At 42.0% G+C, this 23,248-nt stretch overlaps 1 protein-coding gene across 2 annotated transcripts in view; it reads right to left on the reverse strand.

Annotated features, from left to right (window-relative positions):
• The window catches only part of LOC125897082 (forkhead box protein N3-like), a 101,104-nt gene that overhangs the window by 29,438 nt on the left and 48,418 nt on the right, over window positions 1–23,248 (reverse strand). For both annotated transcript variants that reach the window (XM_049590144.1, XM_049590145.1), the window contains exon 3: window positions 6,212–6,363. In XM_049590144.1, the coding sequence (XP_049446101.1) occupies window positions 6,212–6,363 (152 nt within the window). The remainder of the gene's footprint in view (window positions 1–6,211; window positions 6,364–23,248) is intronic.

The following is a 23,248-nucleotide window of genomic DNA, read 5'->3' on the forward strand; positions in this document are numbered from 1 at the left end:
AGACTTGAATTATACTGAGTTATACAGAGAATTATACAGAGTTGTGTGAGGTTTGTAAAGTGATGTTTTGATATAGTTTTGCAGTTGTTATATGTGGTCCCCAATGACTTCAATTCATCAAGAATTTTTTCTGTTTTTGGATTCTTTATTCACTGTTGCAGCATGCGGGAAAAACAAAGTTTACCTAATATACTACTGGTCATATGGGGCTGTGAAGTATTCCTTTTAGACGTGACCTTGGACTGTAGGAAACATTTTCAACTATTTTATGACATCTGATAGAGGAAACTAAGTCACCCTAAGCAATCACACTCAGGTGTGCACCAAAACAATCAGACTGTGACCCTCTTGAAGAGGTGGTCTCAGTCCGGTTACAAACGAACTCTGGTGCGGTTGGTTTGTGGTGAGAAGGTGTTCCGACCTGGATGTGAAGCAACTGCAGTCACATGACACATTGTTTGGGTTAAACATGAGCATGTTACAGTCCTGGAGGATTATTAATGTGCACCTCCTCCTGTACTGCCTTAATATGCACATTCAGCACATCCAATGCATCAAAACATTGTTTTCTAGTTGGAGCCGCGCCTCGTTTTCAAACTGTATGCTTTGACTAAAATGAACAATGACAGCAATATAGTCCACGATGAGCAGCGCTAAAATCAACCTGCGTAGTTGTCCCTCCATTGTGACATTAGAAAGTGTCACATTTATCTTGCAAGTGTACTCTTCTTCAACGTTTGCTTTACTTCCTGGATTTTTCTGACCAATCAAGAGCAGCTTTCTCACACAAGGCATTTGATCTGGTCCGCTTGTAAATGCTGCCGTGAGAACACGAACCAACTCTAGACAATTATACAACTTTGGAACAACATGAGTCCCTGATTCTGACCAAAGGAGACGACTCTAGGGCTGACAGCAGCCTGAGAATCAGGAATTAAATTGATAGATTAATCGATTACAAAAATAATTGTTCGTTGCAGCCTTAATGGAGACCAACACACACAAACAAATACACACTGCGCCTGCTCTTCAGGTGCATCACAACCAAGAAATGGACTCTCCTCACTTCCTCTCTCATTTCCCACTGAGTGTCACAATGCAAATGAACAACCTCCCCCTTCTCTCTTTCTCTCCTCCTCCACTCTCCAACCTCTCCTCACTACACCCCGCCTCCCCTCCCTCCCCATGTTCCGAATCCGGCCTCCAATTTGTTCCACTTCCCCATACCTCATTGTTCAAAATGACACTTTTACATTTTATGGTGAACCAATTATTCTGTCTTACACAGTCCGCTGGCTCTGCAAGCCAACCTGCCCGGATCAACTGGGGAGCGGGGTGGGGAGGAGGTGGTGGTGGTGGTGGTGGTGGGGTATGCAGAGGGAGAGGGAGAAAGAGAGCAAGCGGAAGAAAAGGAAGAAAAAAAAAGACGACTAATAGTACCTCTCGCTGACATATCCACAGGGATGGGCAGAGGAGCCGGAAACCGAGAGGTTAGCAGAGGGAGAGGATGGAGAGGTCAGGAGAGGAGAGTGTGGGGGAAACAACACAGGTGGACGCTGTGGAGAGGGGTGTGTGTGTGTGTGTGTGTGTGTGTGTGGAGGGGGAGAATGAAGTGAACGTAGACAAAAGAGGGTTTAATTGAATGATAAAGTGGAGGACTGAGAGAGTGAAAAGGAGAGGACAGAAAGAAGGAATAAATCACAGCAGGGATAAATAAAGAAGACGGAGCGCTGGGTGCCCCACTAGTTGTAATGTATGCCTGAGGATGAGCGGGAGGGTGTGTGGGACATTAAAAGAGGAGACAAGAGAGTGAGAGGAGTGGAACGGAGGAGTGTTAGCAGCCGGAGGAAAGGCAGAAACAGGGGGACGGACAGGATATGCTGGGGAGAGGGTGAAGGAGTGAACATGTGGAGGGAGAGGAGGAAAAAAAGGCAACCAGCGCTTTTACCTGTGATGTGCCTGAGGGGGAAGGAGATAGGAGGAGGGATGGAAGTGTTGCTGCATGAAAACAGCGTGCAAAAAGATTTAAGGAAAGGATGGGGCGGGTCAGCTATATAATGCCTGGGGCCAGGTGGGTGGAGAGGGAGCGACAGATGGAGAGAGGAAGAGAGGTGGAGGAGTGTATATGGTTTATATTGTGTGTGCTTTAGAGCTGCAACTACGCATTATTTTCACTTTTTTATTCATATTTCTATAATTTCTTTTTGATGAAGAGTCTAGAAAGCAAATACAGATCAGAAAAATTCTTCCTGCATTTCTCAGAGTCGAAGCTGACGTCTTAAAATCTCATATTTTGTCCGAAAACCAAAGAAATATTAAATTAAAAATCATCTATAGGAATGGATTTCTCTGTCTGATCACATTTTGATTCAGCGAGTCCTGACTTCAAGTGAATTAATTTGATTCGCTTTCATCAGATAAATATTAATATCACATTAATACAGCATAAAAGCATTTCTCAGAAGTAAACAGCATCGTTTTCTGTGCTTTTAAATACAAAATGAAATGGAAATACACTTCCCTGCTGATGAACAAAAAAAGCAACCGAGTGTACACAACAATACCATTTATGCCAAGTAAGGGCCGTACACATGCTGCATTTTTGCGCCCTCAGTTTCACTGTTTTCAATGCAGACGCACTCTAATGCCAGAGCGAGGCCAGAGCGAGGCGCACACGTTCCCAAGTACCTATTATTCAGGGCACTTTTGGAACGCAGCAGCATGTACCCCATGTCATGTGACAAGGACCAACCGATCACAGCTGCCAGATATCTTTCCTTTCGTCTGTAAATATCAGTCTGTGATAAATATGGAGAAGTTGATCATGTTAGTGCAGAGCTGTCAGAGCTTTACATCTGTCCCACAGACGATATGCCCTCACATTTATAAACACCAACTGGGGAAAGATCAGCTCTTCACTCAGGATTTCAGGTAAACAGGCTATGGTACTGTGCTTGTTGAGGTTGCTTAGCAACCTCAGACGCAACCTGCCGCCATGCTCTTGAAAGCTGGCACAAAAAAGGCACAGAAGTAGCGCCCACACCTGACCTCGCGTTTTCCATGTGGTTGAAGATGTGGCATGTGTACGGCCTCTAACCACAGTCTGTACCAGTTTTCATTACACTGATGAAAACTATGACAAAAAAATTACATCATAGACCTTTTTTCCAAAATGAAAACCAGACGATGACGAGCCAAAAATAGATTTTGATGAAAAAAAAACCAACTTAGAAATCTTTGCTTCATTTTCGCTGACAAGATGAGACAAAAATGTTCGTGGTAGACTATCAGACAATGAAAGCCATTTTCATACGCTGCATGAGCAACAGGCTGGGAAACTCCAGTAAATAGTAAATGTTTCAGTAGCCAGCAGAGCAGAGCAGCGTCAGCCGCTGGTGCGAGTTGACTGTGCACCTCTGAATGTCTGTAGGCCAAAGTCCTACACCGGGTCAGGTAGCCGAGAGTAACAAGCTGTGTCACGGGTAAAAGAGATATGTATGTATAAATTCATGGGCATGTGCACGGGTAAAAATGAGCTACACGCAGGTGGGCAGCAGGTGAGAAAAAAAACTATTTTTTATTTTCAGAATGCTGTAAGCATCCACTACATCCGCTGCCCTTTTAAATTCAACATTTCCGCCTTTGAAAGAAGAGTAGGCCGAGAAGGTTTGCCTGTGCACACACCTGTGTGACTCTTCACTAAGACACCACAGGGGCGTCACGTGGCCCTCAATCCTTGGCGAGAAAAAGCTCCAACACTGGGGAGAGACGGGGCTTTTTGCTGCAGGGTGTGGAAGAACATGAGAGACGGTCTCTCTAAAAAGTGGTGACCCATGGGGAAACACAGCGGTATTAAATAATTTTGACCTGGACGTAGGCGACAGTAATAATTAAGGTGCACAAATGCAATGTTTGGCAGTATGTTGGTGTTTACCACTGTTGCCAGGCGGCTTACTCTTTCAGTAATGTTAGAGTATTTTGTGTGGAGCATATTGCAACAACACTGATGTCTCTGTGCATTTATGTTGCCATGGCGTCTCCCACAGGTGTTGACAAAGCTAAAGGCACAGATGAAAAGATCAATCTCAGATCATAAACTGACATCAACCAGAAACCATTTTTCCCAAAAAGAAAAGCAGAAAATCTTTACGTTTCAAAAGCTGAAAATGTTTAAATTATTTTTCAAAAAAAAATTTTTTCAGTTTTGATTAATCATGTAATTTAACCTCAGGCAAAAACATTTTTTCTTATAACTTCTCTTACTTTTTTTCAGAGGCTTGATCGGACAAGTTTTCAATTTGATTCACCAAACACTTTTCACAGCACAAGCTCCACTGAATTGCTCCTTCCAGCCTGCCAACTGTTCAGGAGTGTCGGTGTGTTTCCATGTGAGATCCCATCATAATATAATTAACGTCCCTAACTTGCCGTATAATGCTGCCTCTTCATCAAAACACACGTCACACTTGACTTATTCAAGTCCTGCTGTGGGGAGTCAGCAGACCCAAATTCCAACCCAAATTTAGCAGTGTCAGTTGTTGTTTTAAGGAACCCTAAAACAATTAGAAAACACAGTATAATGATGTACAGACAGCGGTGATGGAGCAAAAAAAAAGATCCACAACTGAAGGTGGTCAAAGAAACGTGACAAACACTGTACAAGAGAATATTATGCTGAAGTTGAATCAGTGGGTTAAATCAATGCAACAGAGGACGATCCTGGACGGAGACACAGACACAGCTGCTGGAGTGAGACAACGTTTCTAACAACTATTGAACTGTACGTTGCTGTGCCAAAATATGCCAATAAAACTACTGAGAGAAAGAAAACTCTCCATGATGACAATGATGATCAAAATGTGAACAGAATATTAATTTATCATATTCATTGTACTTTTATATTCTATTTTAGTTTAGTTTATTTCAATATTATATTTATGAGTTAATGACACATGGGACAAAGACACATCTTGACCACTAAAGTGGGATGTATACATGTGCTTCAGCTCTATGCAGAGACTTCGCCATAGCCTATGCACATACACGATCAGCTTCATTACAACTCGCAGGATTCACAGACAAAGCACTAGTCTTTTTCCTATGGCATAAATTAGCTGACTTTTCCTCCTCTCATATGAAGCCAGGGACAACAGCAACATTTAACAAAGGTAACGTTACAAAATTCGGCTCCATTACAACTCACAAGGTTCACTGACAAAACAACTGTCTGATACTAAACACGTTTTCCAAACAAATACAACACGCTAATGTTATTAGCACAAACCTATGGCATTTTACATTGTATAAATTAGCCTAGCGACTAGCAGAGATTTCCTCTGCTCATATGAAGCCAGGATAAATCACACACAAGACTTAAAATGCTATTTCTGTGGAGGCTTTATTGTCTTCACAATTTATTGTTTCTTAACTGTGAAATAAAAGTGGACGACTCTACCCACTACCCACTCGATGTATTAACTAATTAGCGCCTCATTGATTGATGCTACGTCCTTAATGTACTGTCAGAAGTTCGGTTTAGGAAAAGAAACATGTTTGGGTGTCTTTAGGTCTTTAGGTTTCTGCTTCCTTGTTTACTCTCATCATTGCACTGGTCATGTGATCGCAGCCTTTCAAAATACGTCAGACCAGCCTGACCCACTCCAACGTTCTGTGGCACAGCCGCTCCAGATACATCACACTAAGGCCCTGTACACATGATGCATTTATTTGTGCACTTAAATCCGCTGTTTTCAGTGTAGACATGCAGAAGGTGCACTCAAAAGCAAGAGTACGCAAGCGCTCCAAAGTGTCAAGTACATCTTGTAAAGAGGAACAACCAATCACAGCTGAAACATATCTTTCTTAAGATACGTAAATATCGATCTACGATAAATATGGAGAAGGAGTTGATCATTTTAACACCCAGAACTTTACATCTGTCCTGTTTAATGCCTATTGCACACTCAAAAACCACCACCCAAATGAAGACAAGCTCCAATCCTAGGATTTCTGGTGAGTAGACTCTGTTACGGTGCTGGTTATGGTTGCTTAGTAACATCAGATTCAACCTGTCTCCACACAGGTTGGCAAAGTTGGCAGAGAGCAGGCACAAGCGAAACACCCAGCGCCCTGACCTTGGGTTTTCCAGGCAGTTAAAGACGCAGCATGAGATATTCATCAATCAGTCAACCACTCAGAGCATCTGTCTTACCTGTGGTGAAATGTCTGAGGCAGGGTGGGTGGAGAGGTGGAGGGGGTGGCCAGGCCGGGCGAGTAGGGATGGTACGGCGTCTTCTTGAGCGCCTGGATCAGGTTGTGCCTGTACTCCGGATCTATGGACCACAGAGAGCCTTTGCCTATGCTCTGAAAGAAAGATGAGAGCAATGTTATTGGAGGTGCTGTCAGGCGCCTCAAAGCACATGACAAACACAGCACAGCACACTGATGTGAGCCAAACACAAGCTCAAAGTCCAGACTCTTATTTACCAAACCACCTGTACACACAGCGACGACTCCCCATATTCCCGAGGAGGATAACTCTCAGAGGAGCGAGAATTAAATACATCCTCAACGCCACCTCAACGCTCAATATTTTCCAATCCTCTGCCTCTGCTCGGAAAAAATCTGCAGGCTTTTTTCTGATTAAGACACAGGGAAACTCTTTAACTTTTTCCACTCCAGAGGAGATGATGGTGAGTATTTTTAGATCAAAGCAGCTTCCCTCTCACCTAATGAAGCTGTCGGCTCCCAATCTGAGTGAAACCAGCCTATAGATTATAGAGGAGGGAGGGATCTCAGACGGGCCGCCGTGAAAATACGTTTCCAGTTGCTATCTCTCACAGCCCCCTGCTCGTTTCATCTGCCTTGTCATCTGAACGTGGCAAAATCTGGAGTTTGTGTACGGCAGAGACTGATAATGGCAGGAGGAGGGGGAGGGAGCAGGGTAAATATAAAATTAAAGCCGTCCTGTCTGGTGTTCGGCTCACTTTGTAGTGCTCTGTGATATGATACAGGTACAGGCTACAGGGTGGGGAGATGTCATGACTGCGGGCTTCTGATTTCTGCAAATACTGCGAGGAATCTATTAAGAGGGAAATGTCAGATATGCCAGAGCTGCAAGCATTAATTGGAGACAGATACTAAAACCTGAGGAGCGTTTTGTATTGAAGTGGATGAGAAATAAACTCCTCACAGCTTCCTCTCTGTCAGTGGATCAGTCAAAAAGAATCACCAAAATTATGAAAAAAACACTCACTTGTCTCTCCTGGTGTTGCCACGTTTCAAAAACTCAAGAGCAACAGTGTGTTTTTGCAGAAATGAGGAAGTAGTTTTTACCTTTACGGTGGGCTTAAGTGGAATTTATACTTCTGTGTCTAATCGACGCCATACCTAAGTGTACGCAGTAGCCTGACGTGCACCTCCCAGAAATGTAACTACATGTCACAGCGACGCAGACCTCCTGTCTATGTTTGTAAGCTGAAACCATTTCCCTCAGTGAAGATGAAGCTTTTATTTACTTTAATTTCACAGATAAGAAACAATAAACTGTGAAGACAATAAAGCCTCCACAAAATAGCATTTAAGTCTTGCGTGTGATTTATCCTGGCTTCATATGAGCAGAGGAAATCTCTGCTAGCCACTAGGCTAATTTATACAATGTAAAACGCCATAGGCTTGTGCTAATATCGTTAGCATGTTGTATTTGTGCGGAAAATGTGTCCAGATAAAGACAAGTGTTTGTCTGTGATTGCTGCGAGTTATTGTGAAGCTGATTTGTGTACTTGTGTTCGAAACTGTCTCTAATAAGCCATGTTTAATGTGTGTTTAATGTGTGTTTTGAATCAACCAAACTTTACAGCACCAACTAGGGTTTTATAGGTGTAACTGCACAGTGACAAAAGTATAAACGCTCACAACGGCGTAGGCTCTGCACAGAGCTGACACACAAGTATAAATCCCACTTTACACCAAACCACAAGTGATGTCACTGTTGCAGACAAATTTCAAACGTCGAAATAAAATAATGAGAGTTGAAGATCAGTTGTGGCACTACCGTGATTTCGAGTGTTTGGTGTAAGATGGTCATAAAACTCAGTCTGAACTGTCAGTCTTGTCATTATGACAAAATCAAATGTTTAATATTTTTATGATTTTAGTCTTGGCTCAGGCAAATATTAAATTCAGTGGTACAAAAATCAACAACCAATAGCTGCGCTCTCTCCAGCACCAAACAGGGTAGACAGTAAACATGAGGGGACTCCAGGGAGGCGCAAGGACATGAAAAAGTCTTGGTTCTCTTGTTCAGAGTGTCTACAGGTATCAAGACAGATTTTTAATGTTGTAAATAAAGTCGTATATATGTGGTCTTGTGCAGAGGTAGGTGTTATGTGGGAATATGGTTATTAGTGTGAGTTACGTCAATCGACATTTTGCCAACAGGTAAGTGTGAAGTAAAATGACAGTATTATAGTTTTTTAAAGATTTGTTAAGATTTGTTTTGACAGTACAGGCAGCTGCAGACACAGAGGTAGTTGCCTGGAGGAGTGGTTTTGCCCCGTCATGCTTCAAAATCACAATTTTCAAGTGGTGAGTTTATAGCTCACAGCAACGTCATACAACACAGTCTTTCGCTTTTGCTTGATATCTAGCAGTCAAAAAAATGGCTTCTCACTTCCGATCTGTCGTTAACGCCTTTAGCTTGTTTACTATATCACGTGTACATCACTGTCACCCTGGACGTCCCACTGAACCTCATTCAAACTCTCAAAGTGTATATGGTGAAAGATAAGCAAATAGTCAAATATTAAAGAGCCAAATCCGATTCCTCCAGCAGCCCTATGGACTTTATGCACATTCATCAACTTACTCCTACTTAGTTAGGTAGTTAGTTATTTTATTGACACAAACAAATAAAATATTTGGGTTCAAACAACATACAAAAAAAATCATATATTGTTCTTCATTTTGTATGCCAGTCTTACAGTAACACAAACGCCATCTCCATTATCTCAGACAAGTATGAGTTCACGACTTGATTCTGTTTTCTCGTCAGCAAAGTGTCAGAGCAGAATTTAAGCGCTGCTCAAAAATGATCACATAATTGATCACCTGTGTTCTGAGGAGCCAATGATAAACCTCTTCAAGATTTTATCCTATATCTCCAAGATTGTTCACTATTTAAAAAAACATATTCTGCAAAACCTATTTAAGTTCTTATTATTTTAATTTTTTAAGTTAATTTTGTGTGAAATCTTTAATATCCCCAGCAGCAATTATCAAATATCTCTAATTGGCTAATTGGAATATAAAAAAAGGCTTCACCGGGGCATCGGTGGCTTAGTGACAGAGCAGGCGTCCCATGTACAAGACTGTTGCCGCAGTTCGAGCCCAGCCTGTGGCCCTTTGCTGCATGTCATCCCCTCTCTCTCTCCCCCTTTCACACTTAACTGTCCTGTCCATTAAAGGCAAAAAATGCACCAAAAAAAATCTTAACAAAAAAAAAATAAATAAATAAAAAATAAAAAAGGCTTCGTAACACCAATAAAAGTGCGTTTGTCTCCTGATTCCACGACATCCAGTGAATCTGTCAAAATCGGAGCCACCACTCACGTCACCATCTGACCTTGTAAGAACGCAAGAAGCTAATAGGATGCGTGTGCACTGTTGATTTGTGTCCCCCACCCCCGTCTGGATCTTTGCATTAGTATGTGAGCCGTGTTGAACACACGCCATATGTGCCATGTTTTGCTGAGTGTGTGTGTGTGTGTGTGTGTGTGTGTGAAGGGGGTGAGTGTGTGTATGGCAAGTTCCCTAGGGAGTGTGATATTACCCAGCGTGGTCTGCTCCTGGGAGTGCTTCTATTACTGCCAGCAACGCCTCTCCTGGAGAGCATGATATTACACACACATACACTCGCTCCCACAGAGGTGACCCCCACTGGGCCAAATTTCCCCTTGCACCTCCAGCTCACCAGCCGTTTGTGTATATATATACGTGTGTGTGTGTGTGTGTGTGTGTGTGTGTGTGTGTGTGCTGACTGTCTGCCCGCTTGCCAGCCGATTAAATCAATGCTCTCTACAGAATCTCTGTCTGCCGTGGCCTCGGCTTCTGCCAACCCGCCAGCCTATCACAAAGCTCAATCTGCAGACCCCCCCCCGGTCAATAGGCCAATCACAGGGCGCAACTCACAGGAAGGGTCTGTCACCTGGGTTAGAGCAGTCGCCTTGGCAACAGGCATCATCTGGGCTTGGAAGCGAGGAGGAGGCAAAATGGACTTTTCATTTTCTGACAAATTCTCAAAGTTGAGAGAAAACGGCAGCGTGTCTCAAAATCGATTATCACAAAAAGTATTTGAGGTCAGAGATTTGGTTTCAAGTTTTCGGCTTTGATACAGTATGACACAGATTTTTAAAAATAGGATGCCTCCACGAGGGTGGATCTCACAGCGACTGCGGTCTCGACTTTCACCTGAAACTGTGATCTCCATTTATATGTTGCTGCCTCTCTCCATCCTCTGATCCCATCTGCTCTCGCTCCTCTGATACGAGCACGACTCTCTGGATGATGTGTTTATTTGTGTTGCATCTGTGTGCCGGAAAATAGTCACATCACTGTGGTGTTCACAGCTAAAGAGCAGGATTACACAACAAATAATCCACAACTCCAAACGTTACCCTCGACTTGAAGAAATATCTCATGCAGCGTGTAACCGGCGCTGCATTTAAGACTTTAAATTGCAAGTTTAAGCAATATTACACTTAAAAGAAACTGATTTAATTATATGTATCTGTGTCACTACACCAGTTTGTAGTAGCTGTGATGAAGGCAGCAGCAGGTCTATATGGCTCGGCACAGGACTGATTAATGTACAGATATTTCCATGATGGAGAAAACACACATACAGTAAGTTGTCGTGGACACGTCATAGTGTGAGTAAAAAAGGGGAAGAAAGAGGAGACAAAGGCAGCGTGAGAGAGAGAGGGAGAGATGATTGTGTGTTGCCAACATCTGTTTCCTGTGTTATATAAGCTGTGGGGGCTGGTCGCTCTTGGAAATGGGAGATATTAAAAAGTCCTGCTGCCTCTGACCCCGCTGGTAACACCATACTACTGCTACTGCATTCCTATCTGCACCATTATCTGCTCACATATACATTTATCCATCACATATAAACTGCATATCCTGGTCTAAAATACACCAGGACAGGTCACTACATCCACAAGAATACAGCAATACTAAGAGAACTACACTGTTCATACAATCCAGACCTGTATTATTTAATCAAATACTGGTTTTAAATAATGTTTTTAAAAGAAATAATTTGACACTTTGGGAAATATGCTTATTCACTTTCTTGCAAAGAGTTAGAGAAGACTGATACCACTCACATGCCAGTAAGCTAAATATGAAGCTAATGTCAGTTAGCTTAGCATTAGTCTCTATATACAGTCTGTAGGCAAACCCCGGAGATCTTGCCTCCGGAAGAAGAGCGGAAGAGCCCTGGTTTCTGGTTGTAGGCTGTTTGAAGTCTCCGTGATATTGACCAGTTACGTTTGAGCCGGCTGCAGTTGTTGCCAGGTTAAACGGTCCGTGCGGTGAACTAACGAGGCGGAACATAATTGGCGTCACTGCAAACTCTGAATCCATCGCAATGGTTCAGCATATTTACTTTTATATAAAAAGAAGTCGGAAAACGGAAATTCGCCTCCTCCGCCCAAATCAAACCGGAATGCCAGAAAATCAGGGGTCTGCCCCCAGAGGCTGTATTCGCTGTCTGCCAGAAGTCAAACACTGAATACAGCAAAGCCCATTTCTGCTACTGGGATGAAAAAAAGACAATGTGAAGTCATTATGAGAAACCTCCTTATAATAATGACTTAACATCTCAAAATTAATGAGAGACTTTCCCGAAACAACAACTTGGAATCTCAAAATAATAAATTAGTATATGAAAATCAGTTAGAATCTCAAAATAATGACTTTTCTAAAATAACGAGTTAGTAGCTGAAACTAATGAGTTAGTATCTCAAAATAATGAGTTTGAGCTAGTGGTGGGCGATACGGCCCTAAAACAGTATCATGATATTTCAGGGTATTTTTCAGGTTTACATCACCAAAGGTTTATGACAAAATCACTTGACGACACCGACTCCTGTGTGCACACGGCAAGAGAGGAGAGGTAGAGATGCTGTGCTGCTGCCAGAGGAGCCGCTGAATAAGTTCCCTCTGAGCGGCAAGTCACTAAAAGAGTCTGCAAAGTAAAACATTCAGGACACCGCAGTTTATTCCACACTAGTACTGAAGCTGCTCCTCTTTTTGGAACCACTGCAGAGTCTGCAATAATTCCACTTTCAGCCATGCTTGTTGTTGCCGGGGCAACAGTATGACGTCAGTAAGTCAAAATATTGCAAGGAACACGATATGAATTTTTCATATGATGATAAAAATTATACTGGTATTATCGTGACTAATATGATATGACCCCCTTAGTTATAAGCTCAAAATATTAACTTATCTAAAAATAATGAGTTACTATTTCAAAGTAATGAGTTAATAGATCAAAAATAATGACACTTTTCCAAAATAATGACTTAGTGTCTCAAAGTAATAAGTTAGTGGCTTAAAAATAATAAGAGATTTTTCAAAATAATGAGAAACTTTCTTAAAATAATGACCTAATAACTCAAAATAATACGAAACCTTCTCAAATAATGACTTGCTTGTGTCAAAATAATGTCATGATATCTAAAAATACTGACTTAATAGCACAAAAATAATACGAACCAATACTAAATCATCATTTTGAGATAAGTGTGTCATTATTTTAAGATACTAAGTTATTATTTTCATCATAATTTACTTGTATTTTTTCAATGTTATTTTCATCAGACTGGCAGAAATGGTCTTCCATACATAAAGACTGAAACAGAGGGAAACACCTGCGCCTGCCTCTGTTCAAAGGTGACAAAATCTGCCTGACAGCATCTCTAAAGCTCACTAATGTTACTATGTGGCTTTGCTCTTGTGTTTAAACTACAACATGTTGTAGTTTTTATGATTTATATATCTTCACAGGTGGACATTTAATGGACAAACATGAGAGTGGTATCCGTGATATTCTCATTTAACTACTTTAAATACACACATTTCCCAAAATGTCAAACTAACAAGTGCTGCCTGAGAGCCTAAAACCTGATAAATCTTCCTCCTCTGAGCTGCACAGCTCCACTGTCGTCGTCCAACACCTATTAAAAACACATCAATGAGCCACTGTTGCACTGACTGACATGTTGCTGTTTGTTTTACACTAACCACGGCCACTGTAGTTTATTTTGACTCAATCACACTAACACCATCATGCTGCTGTAAATAATCACTAAACCACCACACGTGTATTAATCCACAGCTGAAAATAGTCCCCTGTAAACAGAATGCAACCAAAGAGTCTCGGGAGAAAAAGCGCTGCTCCTTCAAAGCACTCCCAGCTGGGAAAAAAGCAAGCCGCAACTTCCGGGGATGAAAAACGAAGCCAACACCAAGTCCTAAAAACTGTAGTTCCTCTAATGGCCACTTGAGGCTGGCTCCCGAAATGAGTTTATCCCTACAGACCTCCATTTTAAAATGCCCAACTTTACAGCAGAAATAAACATGCTTACAGCCTGGTACAAAAAAGGTTTTAGTCTCTATAGTTAATTTCAACATTCATGACGACTGCACAGGGACTTTTTTTATATATATATATATCTCACCTGTTTAAATGTTGTTACGGCTTAAAGTTATGCATAAGGAAGGGCGTGGCTGCTTTGTGGGACAGGCTGTCCGCAAGGCGTCACCACACTGTATGAGTCAGATCCACCCATCGCTTCTCTACAGTTCCACTGACCCATATGGTCACTTCTGGCACCAAAAATCCAAGATGGCAATAACCAAAATGCCAAATTTTAGGCTTGAGAAATGGGAGTCCACACCCATATGTCATGTCATAGTGGCTACATCCCTTGTGTTTACACAGTCTACACCTCCACCTCCACAGCTCCTGAAAGGCCCAGACACACCAAACTGTCAGGGAACTAGCACTGATGAGAGCCCCGTGCTACGTTGCCTGGCCAAAAAGTTGCACATGAACACACCAAACCTACAGCCAACATGTGCGTATGTTATGCACCTGCGTTTGAGGTCATACCCCTCAATACTAGCAGACAGCAGTAGTCTTTAATCGCCATTCAAAAGGGGGAAACGGGAAGACCATCTTGACGCTAGTTAGCCAGTTAGCATATTAACAACACAATCCAGTGTAAAAAAAACCCAGCATATTTACCGTGTGCTAGTGAACAATAACACAGCTATCAAGAAATGTTTCTGCTAAAGAGCTCAGTGGATAAAGAAAACAATCTCACCTCATTTAAGAAGTTTGTTTTGGTCTCACTCTCTCTTGACTTTAGCTGTTTGTTTACATTCCTCACTTCCTTTTCTCCTCTCAAGCACTGAGCTGAACTGCCAATCAGAGTGACTTCATTCGCAGACAGGATCTGTTGTGCTGCTGAATTGGCGGTAAAAAGGCCAACTAGTGCAGATGAGGGCAGCAGACACTCACCAATGGCCCATCTTTGATATGGACAAAAAGTCATATATTGGTATTTTCAGGCCAACTGGCGATACACAATACGTATCTCAGGATTTTCTACAAAAGGGACGACATGTTTTCAGTTACAAGTCAAAACCACATTTGAGAGTGTGATCAAAACAAAATGCAAAGACCAGGTTTAAAGGTTTGCAGCACAAGACACAAAACTGTATCTTGCTTGAAAATACATAGATATTTCGTACATAGTCGTTATATCACCCAGCCCTACTTTGACTGACGACCAACTGTCGGCTTGGTGTATCAAGGCTCATTTTTCACTCCTTTACATATGAAAATAGATATGTACCTTTCAAACATTGCAACCGTCACTGCCCTCTCACTTCCATGCAACCTTTATGTTGGCATAGATACAGCAAATAGATGGCACTAAAGGGCGGAGTCAAGGGTTTCACACAACATTACACAAGACAACGGTGGAGGAAGCCGTAATATTGTACCTTTTAACGGAAGCAGCGTTGTAGACGGCCGTAGTCTTTGCAGCTATACATCCTGACATGTGGACGGAGAATTCTTTTCACTGTGTTACCACCATTATTTAATTTTTTTCATCTCCTACTGTTTGATTGAACTTGAAATATGCTACAATGTCCCAATAATCTCACATGACACTGCGCCATTTTGTCCACACCTGTAAGGTTTCAGAAAATGTGCACAAATGTGGACATAATGAAGGCAGAGTGCGCACAGGAGGGTCCGTCTGTTTCCATATACTAATCTAAAGCTGAGTATAAATGAGCTGTTAGTGACACAGACATGGTGTGAAAGTCAGAATGCTTCATTGGTTTTAGTCCTTTTATGGTATTTGATGATAAAAATAAAATGAAAAATCTCCTGAATGAACAGCAAAGTTATAATCAAGCGTATCCTGCTCACCACTGAAACTACAGCTTAAACAGTTTCATCATAATCAACAATGACACCCATAGACTGTGGAGTCCCATTTAAACACTTCATACTGGCTTTTATGAGACGAGAAAGTAAATTCTGTTTTCAACTCGGCAATGAAACGAGATTAAAAAAGACGTATGATGCACAGAGAGCACAGAGCCGTGCTGTCTGTGCAGAGAAATATGTATAAGAGGCTTTGTTGTCCGGCACGTTCTCATGTGTAGTATGACTTGACCTATACGACCAATCTGAAGCTTTATGACTACATATAATTTCATGATGGACACGCACGGTCAGAGTAAAAGCATTCACCCTGGTTGTGTTTAAGCCGTATTAACCCACTGTGATACACGGATCCATCATTACTTACTGTACAGCCACAGATCAACAGAGGATTTATCATATAGGCAGAAGTACAGCATGGACTAGATACATGTCTGAGCACCAATTAAGATATTCAGTACAGTTGAACAAAAACAATATGAGGTCTGTTGTTCAGAAATGAGGCGGAAGCGTGACTGTAATACGCACTCAGAGAGACGAGAATTACAGCAGAGGATGCAAATGTTCTAACAGCAAGAGGAACACAGAGCTTTTGAAGAGGAAAGAGGCGGAACGAGGGAGAAGACGAAGAAGAAGAGGGGGGTGTTTCTTCTGATCAAGTTGCTTGATACAGGCTGGTTCTGTTCTTGCTCAAGGCCGTTTGACAACAAAGACACGACGGGACAAAGAGGCCCTGTTGGGTGAGAAAGTTGCTCGTCGGTTGGACAACAGGAATATTTTGTCGCTCCGGAGAGAAATGGAGCGAGGTAATATGTGGAAATGTCTTCTACAGGTGTTATGGATTGAATCTCCTTCCACAAGTCACAAACCTGTTTCCCATGTGGTTCTAATTTAAGATGAAGTTTGCCCCAGTTTGTTCCTCTCCTCTGTGTTTTTATACATCTCAGTCTTTAGCCTTGGCCTTTACAGTCCAGTCACAGACATAAAACATAAATACAGGGCGAACTTTCAAAAACTTTGCAGGTCATTTGCCAAAAGACATTTCCATGTTCCCCAAAGACTCGATCCTGCTGCTGTGAAAAATATTTCACCCTGTTCACCACCCTCACAATGTGCATCTCTATTCCTTCAGACAAACTTTAATCTGTGACTGGAATATCATCAGCAATGCAAAAGTCTCAAAAGTAAAAACACTGATTACATGAGAGGCAACAAACTGAGCCTGGTCCAACGTACGCAGCTCCCTCAGCACCTATGATACGCTGTCACTTAGCAATTAATTTCACTGGGGTCCGTTGGGTTTTTGTCCTCCCCGAATTTGTCGTGGTGGCATAATTTTCACGTCCGTGAAAGTTCTCCGCGGACTCTACCAACGACCAGACTTACAGATGTTTAAATTACTTCCCTCAGGCTACACTGAACAAATGGTATGTGACAATGAGGCCTGTCCTCATACTAATGACTCACAATGACAAACAAACATCATTAAAAAAAGATCAGGAAAAAAGTCAAGGATATATATATGCAAAAATGAAATACAGTATAATAAGTATGTTTTCTTTGGTGTATAATCACCTGAAAATAAAAATCATTGTGTTTTTGTTCCCTCAGAATGAGCCTGGGGTCCTCGTCCACAGAGATCCCCATGTTGCACCGCCGTGTTTCATACTTGATTTTATGATTTACGATTTAAGGGCCTGTCTCCACGTAGCGTTTTGTTTCTCAGCGCCGGCGTCATTTTTCAATTGTTCTCTATAGAGGGAATTGCCTTGCTGTTTACAAATACTTCTGGGTAGAAAACCATTAGAGTTTAGCTATGTATCTCACATTTTTCACGTCACTATATCACCGTTTGGACTAATCTGATGTTTGTAAAGTCTATCAACACAATGATTGAACAAACATTACTATTTCTGTGTGCACGATTTGTAATTAATAACATGGTTATTGTAGATTAGCTGGGCTAACCGTTAGCTGTTAGCCGTTAGCGGTGTCTGTAATAATTCTAACTCAATAAACGGTCCGTGAAAAAAATATTTTTTCCAGCGAATATCTTAGTTACAACATGATTGAGCTAGCAAAGCAGTTTTGTGTTGCTATGTGTGGTATTTATTCAGTTTTGGGAAATCACGATGTCTAGAAAGCATCAGTGGCTGCAGCAGCAAAGCTAACATCAGGACGTCATCTGTTAAAAGCCTCCCATTGTCGGATATGACATGAAACTACTCCAGTTAGCTCAATCATGTGCGTGCACATGGCGTGTGACTGCATGCAACCAACTGAGGGTTAAGCGCAGCTGTTTTCAGAGCTCTCCGCCTTTTTTTGTGCAGCTGCTTCAAGCGCTTTAAGTTAAAATCTTGGGGCCAGTGACGTCACTGTCGTTTCTTTAGCGAGACAGACAAGACGGAAAAGCTCATTTTACGGGAGCAAATCGGTTGGCAGACAATGGACGTTGCTAGTGAGTGTTGTGCTTTTATCACTGTAAGCTTCGTAAGCTTGAAGTTAACTGTGTCAGCCCTCTGTTAATATAGCCTCATGTTAGATACCTGGCTAATGTTTGTATCAAAATATTGTTGTCATAGAAGCAAAACCTACGCGCAGCACCTCAGCACCCTGCCACTGCTTTTCTGCTGAAGAAAAAAATTATGTGGACACAGGCCCTTATAATTATACGATTCATGACTTAATCATTTTATGACTTGTTATATCATTTATTCCATTTTATGATTTTAGATGACCCGCTAGCCCAGAACCTGCTAATATGTGCTCATCTTTTTTCCCTGATAACTTCAAATCCAGACATTCAGGAGGTTTTCACCGGGAGCCGAATTATCCACAGAGGTCTCTCCAAACAGGCTTGGGATTGTGTACGCACAAAACAAGGCCTGAAAGAGACCTTCGCCACAACCCAGACTTGATGGGAGAAACTGTGACCCATGCTTATGAACATTTTGGAGAAGGGAAACTGGCGCAGATGGCCGGACTGAAGAAATCGTTGAATATTTTTTGCTGTGTGCCATTTTCGGCTCCTGTTTTTAGGTACATTTTTAGTATGGATCCTATGCACTGTTTTATAAATGAGACCCTGTTCATTTACATAAACGCTTTTCCTGTTGGGGGTTTGCAAGGGGCTGGAGCCTATCCCAGCTGACACTGGGTGAGAGGGTGGGGTCACCAGACTATCACAGGGCTGACACATAGAGACAGACAACCATTCACACTCATGGACAATTTAGAGTCACCAGTTAACCTGCATGTCTTTGGACTGAGGGAGGAAGCTGGAGTACCTGGAGGAAACCCACGCTGACACAGGGAGAACATGCAAACTCCACAAAGAAAGGCTCCCCCACCACTCTTGCTGTAAGGCGACAATGCTAACCACTGCACCACTGTGCCAACGTAAATAAGACCCCTGGTGATTAAAACAAGTAAAAAGACTGAATAAAGCAGTTTCATCTTAAATAAATCTGTGTTTTTATGACGCTGCTCATCACAGAGGGGTGATGAGATGAGAACCTGCTACCTATGTAAATGGCTCATTCTAAGGTTAAAAAAACAGAATGATTCTTATTTCCAGGTGATTATACATTTAAGAAAACATATTTACTATATTATATCCCCCTAAATCCTACACACTGGACCTTTAAATCAACTCAATGAGAACGTGAAATCTGTAGAAATATCATCCACATGTTTGGGAGAGAAAAGAGTGAAATGAAATTCATGTTTGCAGAAACATCAGTGGCAGCGACCTGCTGATAAATGTGCGTGGAAAAAACACTAAAAGCACCTCAGGCAGACAAATGTGAGCTCGCTCCAGATGCTACAGTTCACAACGCTCCGAGTTAAAAACGTAAAAGAATCAAGGGCGCCTCTCATCTGCACAGGGCAAGGTTAAGTTAGAGGTGACACACTTAAGTGCAACACCGAGAGACTTCACAGCGAGTCTTAGATTACAAAACTGCCTGTTGTCTTTGCTGTGATTTCATAAGAGGCTTTGAGAAACATATCACTGCGTGTGTGTGTGTGTGTGTGTGTGTGTGTGTGTGTGTTCCTGTGTGTGCTGTTACAACACTGATCTTCAGCGCTGATCCACAAGTCTGAGGGCAACAACACTTGTCATTAAAGGCATGTCATTCAGCACAGGGAAGAATCCTGTTTGTAAACAAAGCCATGGCAACCGTGGGACGCACACTCGCTCGCACGCTCTCTCCCACCAGTTCCCACGCGCCACACACACACAAATGCAACAGTGAGCTTATTCTAAACTAGTCCCCATCTTGTCATCTGCCTGGATATGACCCAGAAATACAGTCACTGGAACAAATAGGCCACTGTCATATTAATCTCCACCTCTGTAAATTGATGGAAATATGATTTGGTGTGTTCACAGCGTCTCCCTGCTTCCGCCTCTCTCCCCCTCCGTCTCTTTGCGTGTGCGTCTATCGCTCCTCATAACGATAACTTGACCTCCCCTTCACCAGACCCTTCGTCTTTTCTGAGCGATGAGTAAAAACATAATGCAACGTGAAGAAGAAAAAAACATCTCAGACCCTGTAATTGCATGCTCGATTCAAAAAGACATAAACAGGTAAAGGGAAAAAGCAAAGCAGGGGGAGAAAGAGACGTATTCACATGCAGATATTCTCAGTGAAAAGCTTTGAATGGCGGAGTCTGACTGAAAATTACAGAGATTCTGTAATTGCAGCTTCAGATAAAGCGCGACGCTTGGCAGGTAGAGTAGGAGTCTGCAGAGATGTGCCCTCATTTCTACACCGACACGGCACTCGCACATGTGTGTGTGAGTCCTTTTAAGCAATTCATGCGTGCTTGAGTGTGTGTGTTTGTTTGTGTGTATTTGGAGGGGTGTGTGTGTGTGTGTGTGTGTGTGAGAGCGAAAGAGAGAAAGGGGAATAGGTTTGAAGGGTTAATTAGCGTGCTGTCTTAAACAGTGTGCAGTGACAGGAAGACAAGACGGGCTGTCCTTGCCAAAATCACCTCTATGCATGCTGCTCAACATGCACACACACACACACACACACACACACACACAAGCATACACACACACGAGTACATATGTGCATATACATAAAATGAGGACACACACTCATTCTCCCCCACTCAGCACCTCTGTGCCCATCTGAAGCTTACACGAACGCACGCACACACACACACACACACACACACACACACACACACACGCCTAAGTCAGTAAAGCCAAATCAGTTTTCCCGTTGCTACAGCAACAGCATACTTTTATGTCAACTGCAACCTAGTTACTATGGAGATATGTATACAAGAGAAACTCTGCGCCGTTGTAGTCAAGGGCCAGATGACAGCATAGCGTGAGGGCGTGTGCGCATACACACACACACACACACACACACTATGACCTCTTCATCCTTCAACCATTTTGTTCCTCAACACTCATAAAAGGAGGAGTTCAGGTTCACACACTGGTCAGGGAAAGCGCTCCCATATCCTCCAGTATAATCTCTAAACACGCAAAGCCAGCATTGATCCGCGCTGTTTGTCCCCCCTGCCCCCTCCCACCCCCACCAGCACCCTCAGGCATGATGAAATCTAAAGTCTGCTGGCATCTGTGTTATTAAATCCTCCAGTATTAATTTAGCACTAATTGAGTGAGGGATTCATTCCCCGTTTACCCCGAGTGTTTAATGGAGTGAATTCTGGATAGGAAAAGCCGGTATAAAAGACTGTATCAAGACTTAAATCAAAAGCGAAATGCTGTTCCCACTGGGGGAGCGCACAACGTCTGAGTGAAAGAGAACTATGAAAGCAGAGATCATCAAGTATTGATAAGGCCGAATCTGGTACAGCTGTAGACAAAATACAGAATATGTTTGACTTCAAGTTGGATATGCCTGCAAACCGCTGATAACTGTCTGGCTGTGAAACAACTTATAACCACACATGATAGAGGGAATAATCAGCCGCGTACTGTGTTTACCATTCAGTTCGAGTGTTGTTATTTTACCCTGTAAGTATCAAGAAGACCACTGATGAAAGGTAATAAAAAAAATCCCTGCACTGGTTTGAATTGGGGAATTATTTTTTCAATACCTGAGTCTGTGTTTGGAGTAAAGGTGGGCGATATGGCCCCGAAATAATATCACAATATTTCAGGGTATATTTGTGATAACAATATTCTTAACGATGTGACAAATTAGTTAAAAAAAATGTTATTATTAATTTAAGAACGTGGAATCGCAACAAAATCAGCGATCTAGTTTCACAGTTTGCTTCAAATCTTCAGCAAAAACTAAATAAAAAAGATCTCTTATTTCTTTAGTTTGTGAACAACAACAGTAACTCAGAGTGAGATTCAGATTCTGTTACAATATTAATAGTTCAAGTATATAAAATCTACCACTAAGGTGATTTCCTTCTTTTAGTAAAATCCTAAATGATTGAGTTGAGGTTTTTTTTTCCACCTGGACCTTTATGCTCTGCCATTTCTCCTCTAATCATCATGCTGTAGCCTTTGATAGGCTGTTATGATACCACAACTATCACACAGTCACATATATGGAGTTTATTCTCGTAGGATTACATTACTAAAGGTTAATGACAGAATCACTTGATGCACGGTGAGAGAGGAGAGGGAGAGACGCTGTGCTGCTGCCAGAGCAGCCGCTGAATGAGTTCCTTCTGAGCGCTAAGAGAAGTAAAACATTCAGGACGCCACAGTTTATTCCACACTACTGAAGCTGCTCCTCTTTTTGGAACCACCGCGGAGTCTCTTACAATTTTGCTTTTGCCGTGGGTAACAGTGTGACATCATTATGTTAACAAGTTGAAATATTTCCAATATCACAATATGAATTTTTCAAATCATAGTAAAAATTATACTGGTGATATCCTGATATGGCGCACCTGTATCACCACTCACAATATTAGGTGGGGCTGCACAATCAGTGAAAATATTATCACAACAGCAATATGGCCAACTGCAATATCCGAATCACAGCTGCTATTTTTCTGATTCAGCTAAAATTTGTCACATCATACTGTTATCAATAGCCATGTTTCCATCAGCCTGTTTAGATGCGCATCTAGAAGTATCGCATTGGAAAATTATGATGGAAACGCCAAAATTCAAATTAAAATCCCCTGATGTGCACAAACTAAAATACGCTCGCTTTAGCCGGGTTTTGGTTGATTTGAAAAAATGTTGATTCGAAAAAATGTTGATTCGCAAAACGGGGGATGGAAACAGTTATGTTCGAATTAAGTCTGACGTAGCGCACCTCTCTCCATGGTGATATCCACACTCCGGGTCGGGAAGGCAGTAATGCATTTACAAGCTGGTTGCCAACCGCCAGAAAACGTAGAAGAAGAATAATGCGAGACTTGTTTAGTTTCCGGTTCTGCGGAAAACTCACGCAAGTTCGTAGTTTTCACCAAAGTCCGTACATTTAATGGAACCACACAGGATTCGTATTTCTTTAATGTGCATTTCCCAATGATTCGAATCACTTTTGGATGGAAACAAAGCTACTGAAGCATTGTGGCTCTGTGGAGATGCCTCAGCCTTCAAATCATATTCCAGATGGAAGTGCTTGTTTGGGACAGACCTCAGCAAAAATCCCATCATCTTCATTTTTATATTTTATTTTAGACAAAAAGAAAGGCAAAAATTACCACCCTAATAAAATGCTGATTTATAATTCAATTCCAATATCTGTTGAA

Source organism: Epinephelus fuscoguttatus, linkage group LG11 (assembly GCF_011397635.1).
Source record: "Epinephelus fuscoguttatus linkage group LG11, E.fuscoguttatus.final_Chr_v1".
In the NCBI taxonomy this organism is placed as follows: domain Eukaryota; kingdom Metazoa; phylum Chordata; class Actinopteri; order Perciformes; family Serranidae; genus Epinephelus; species Epinephelus fuscoguttatus.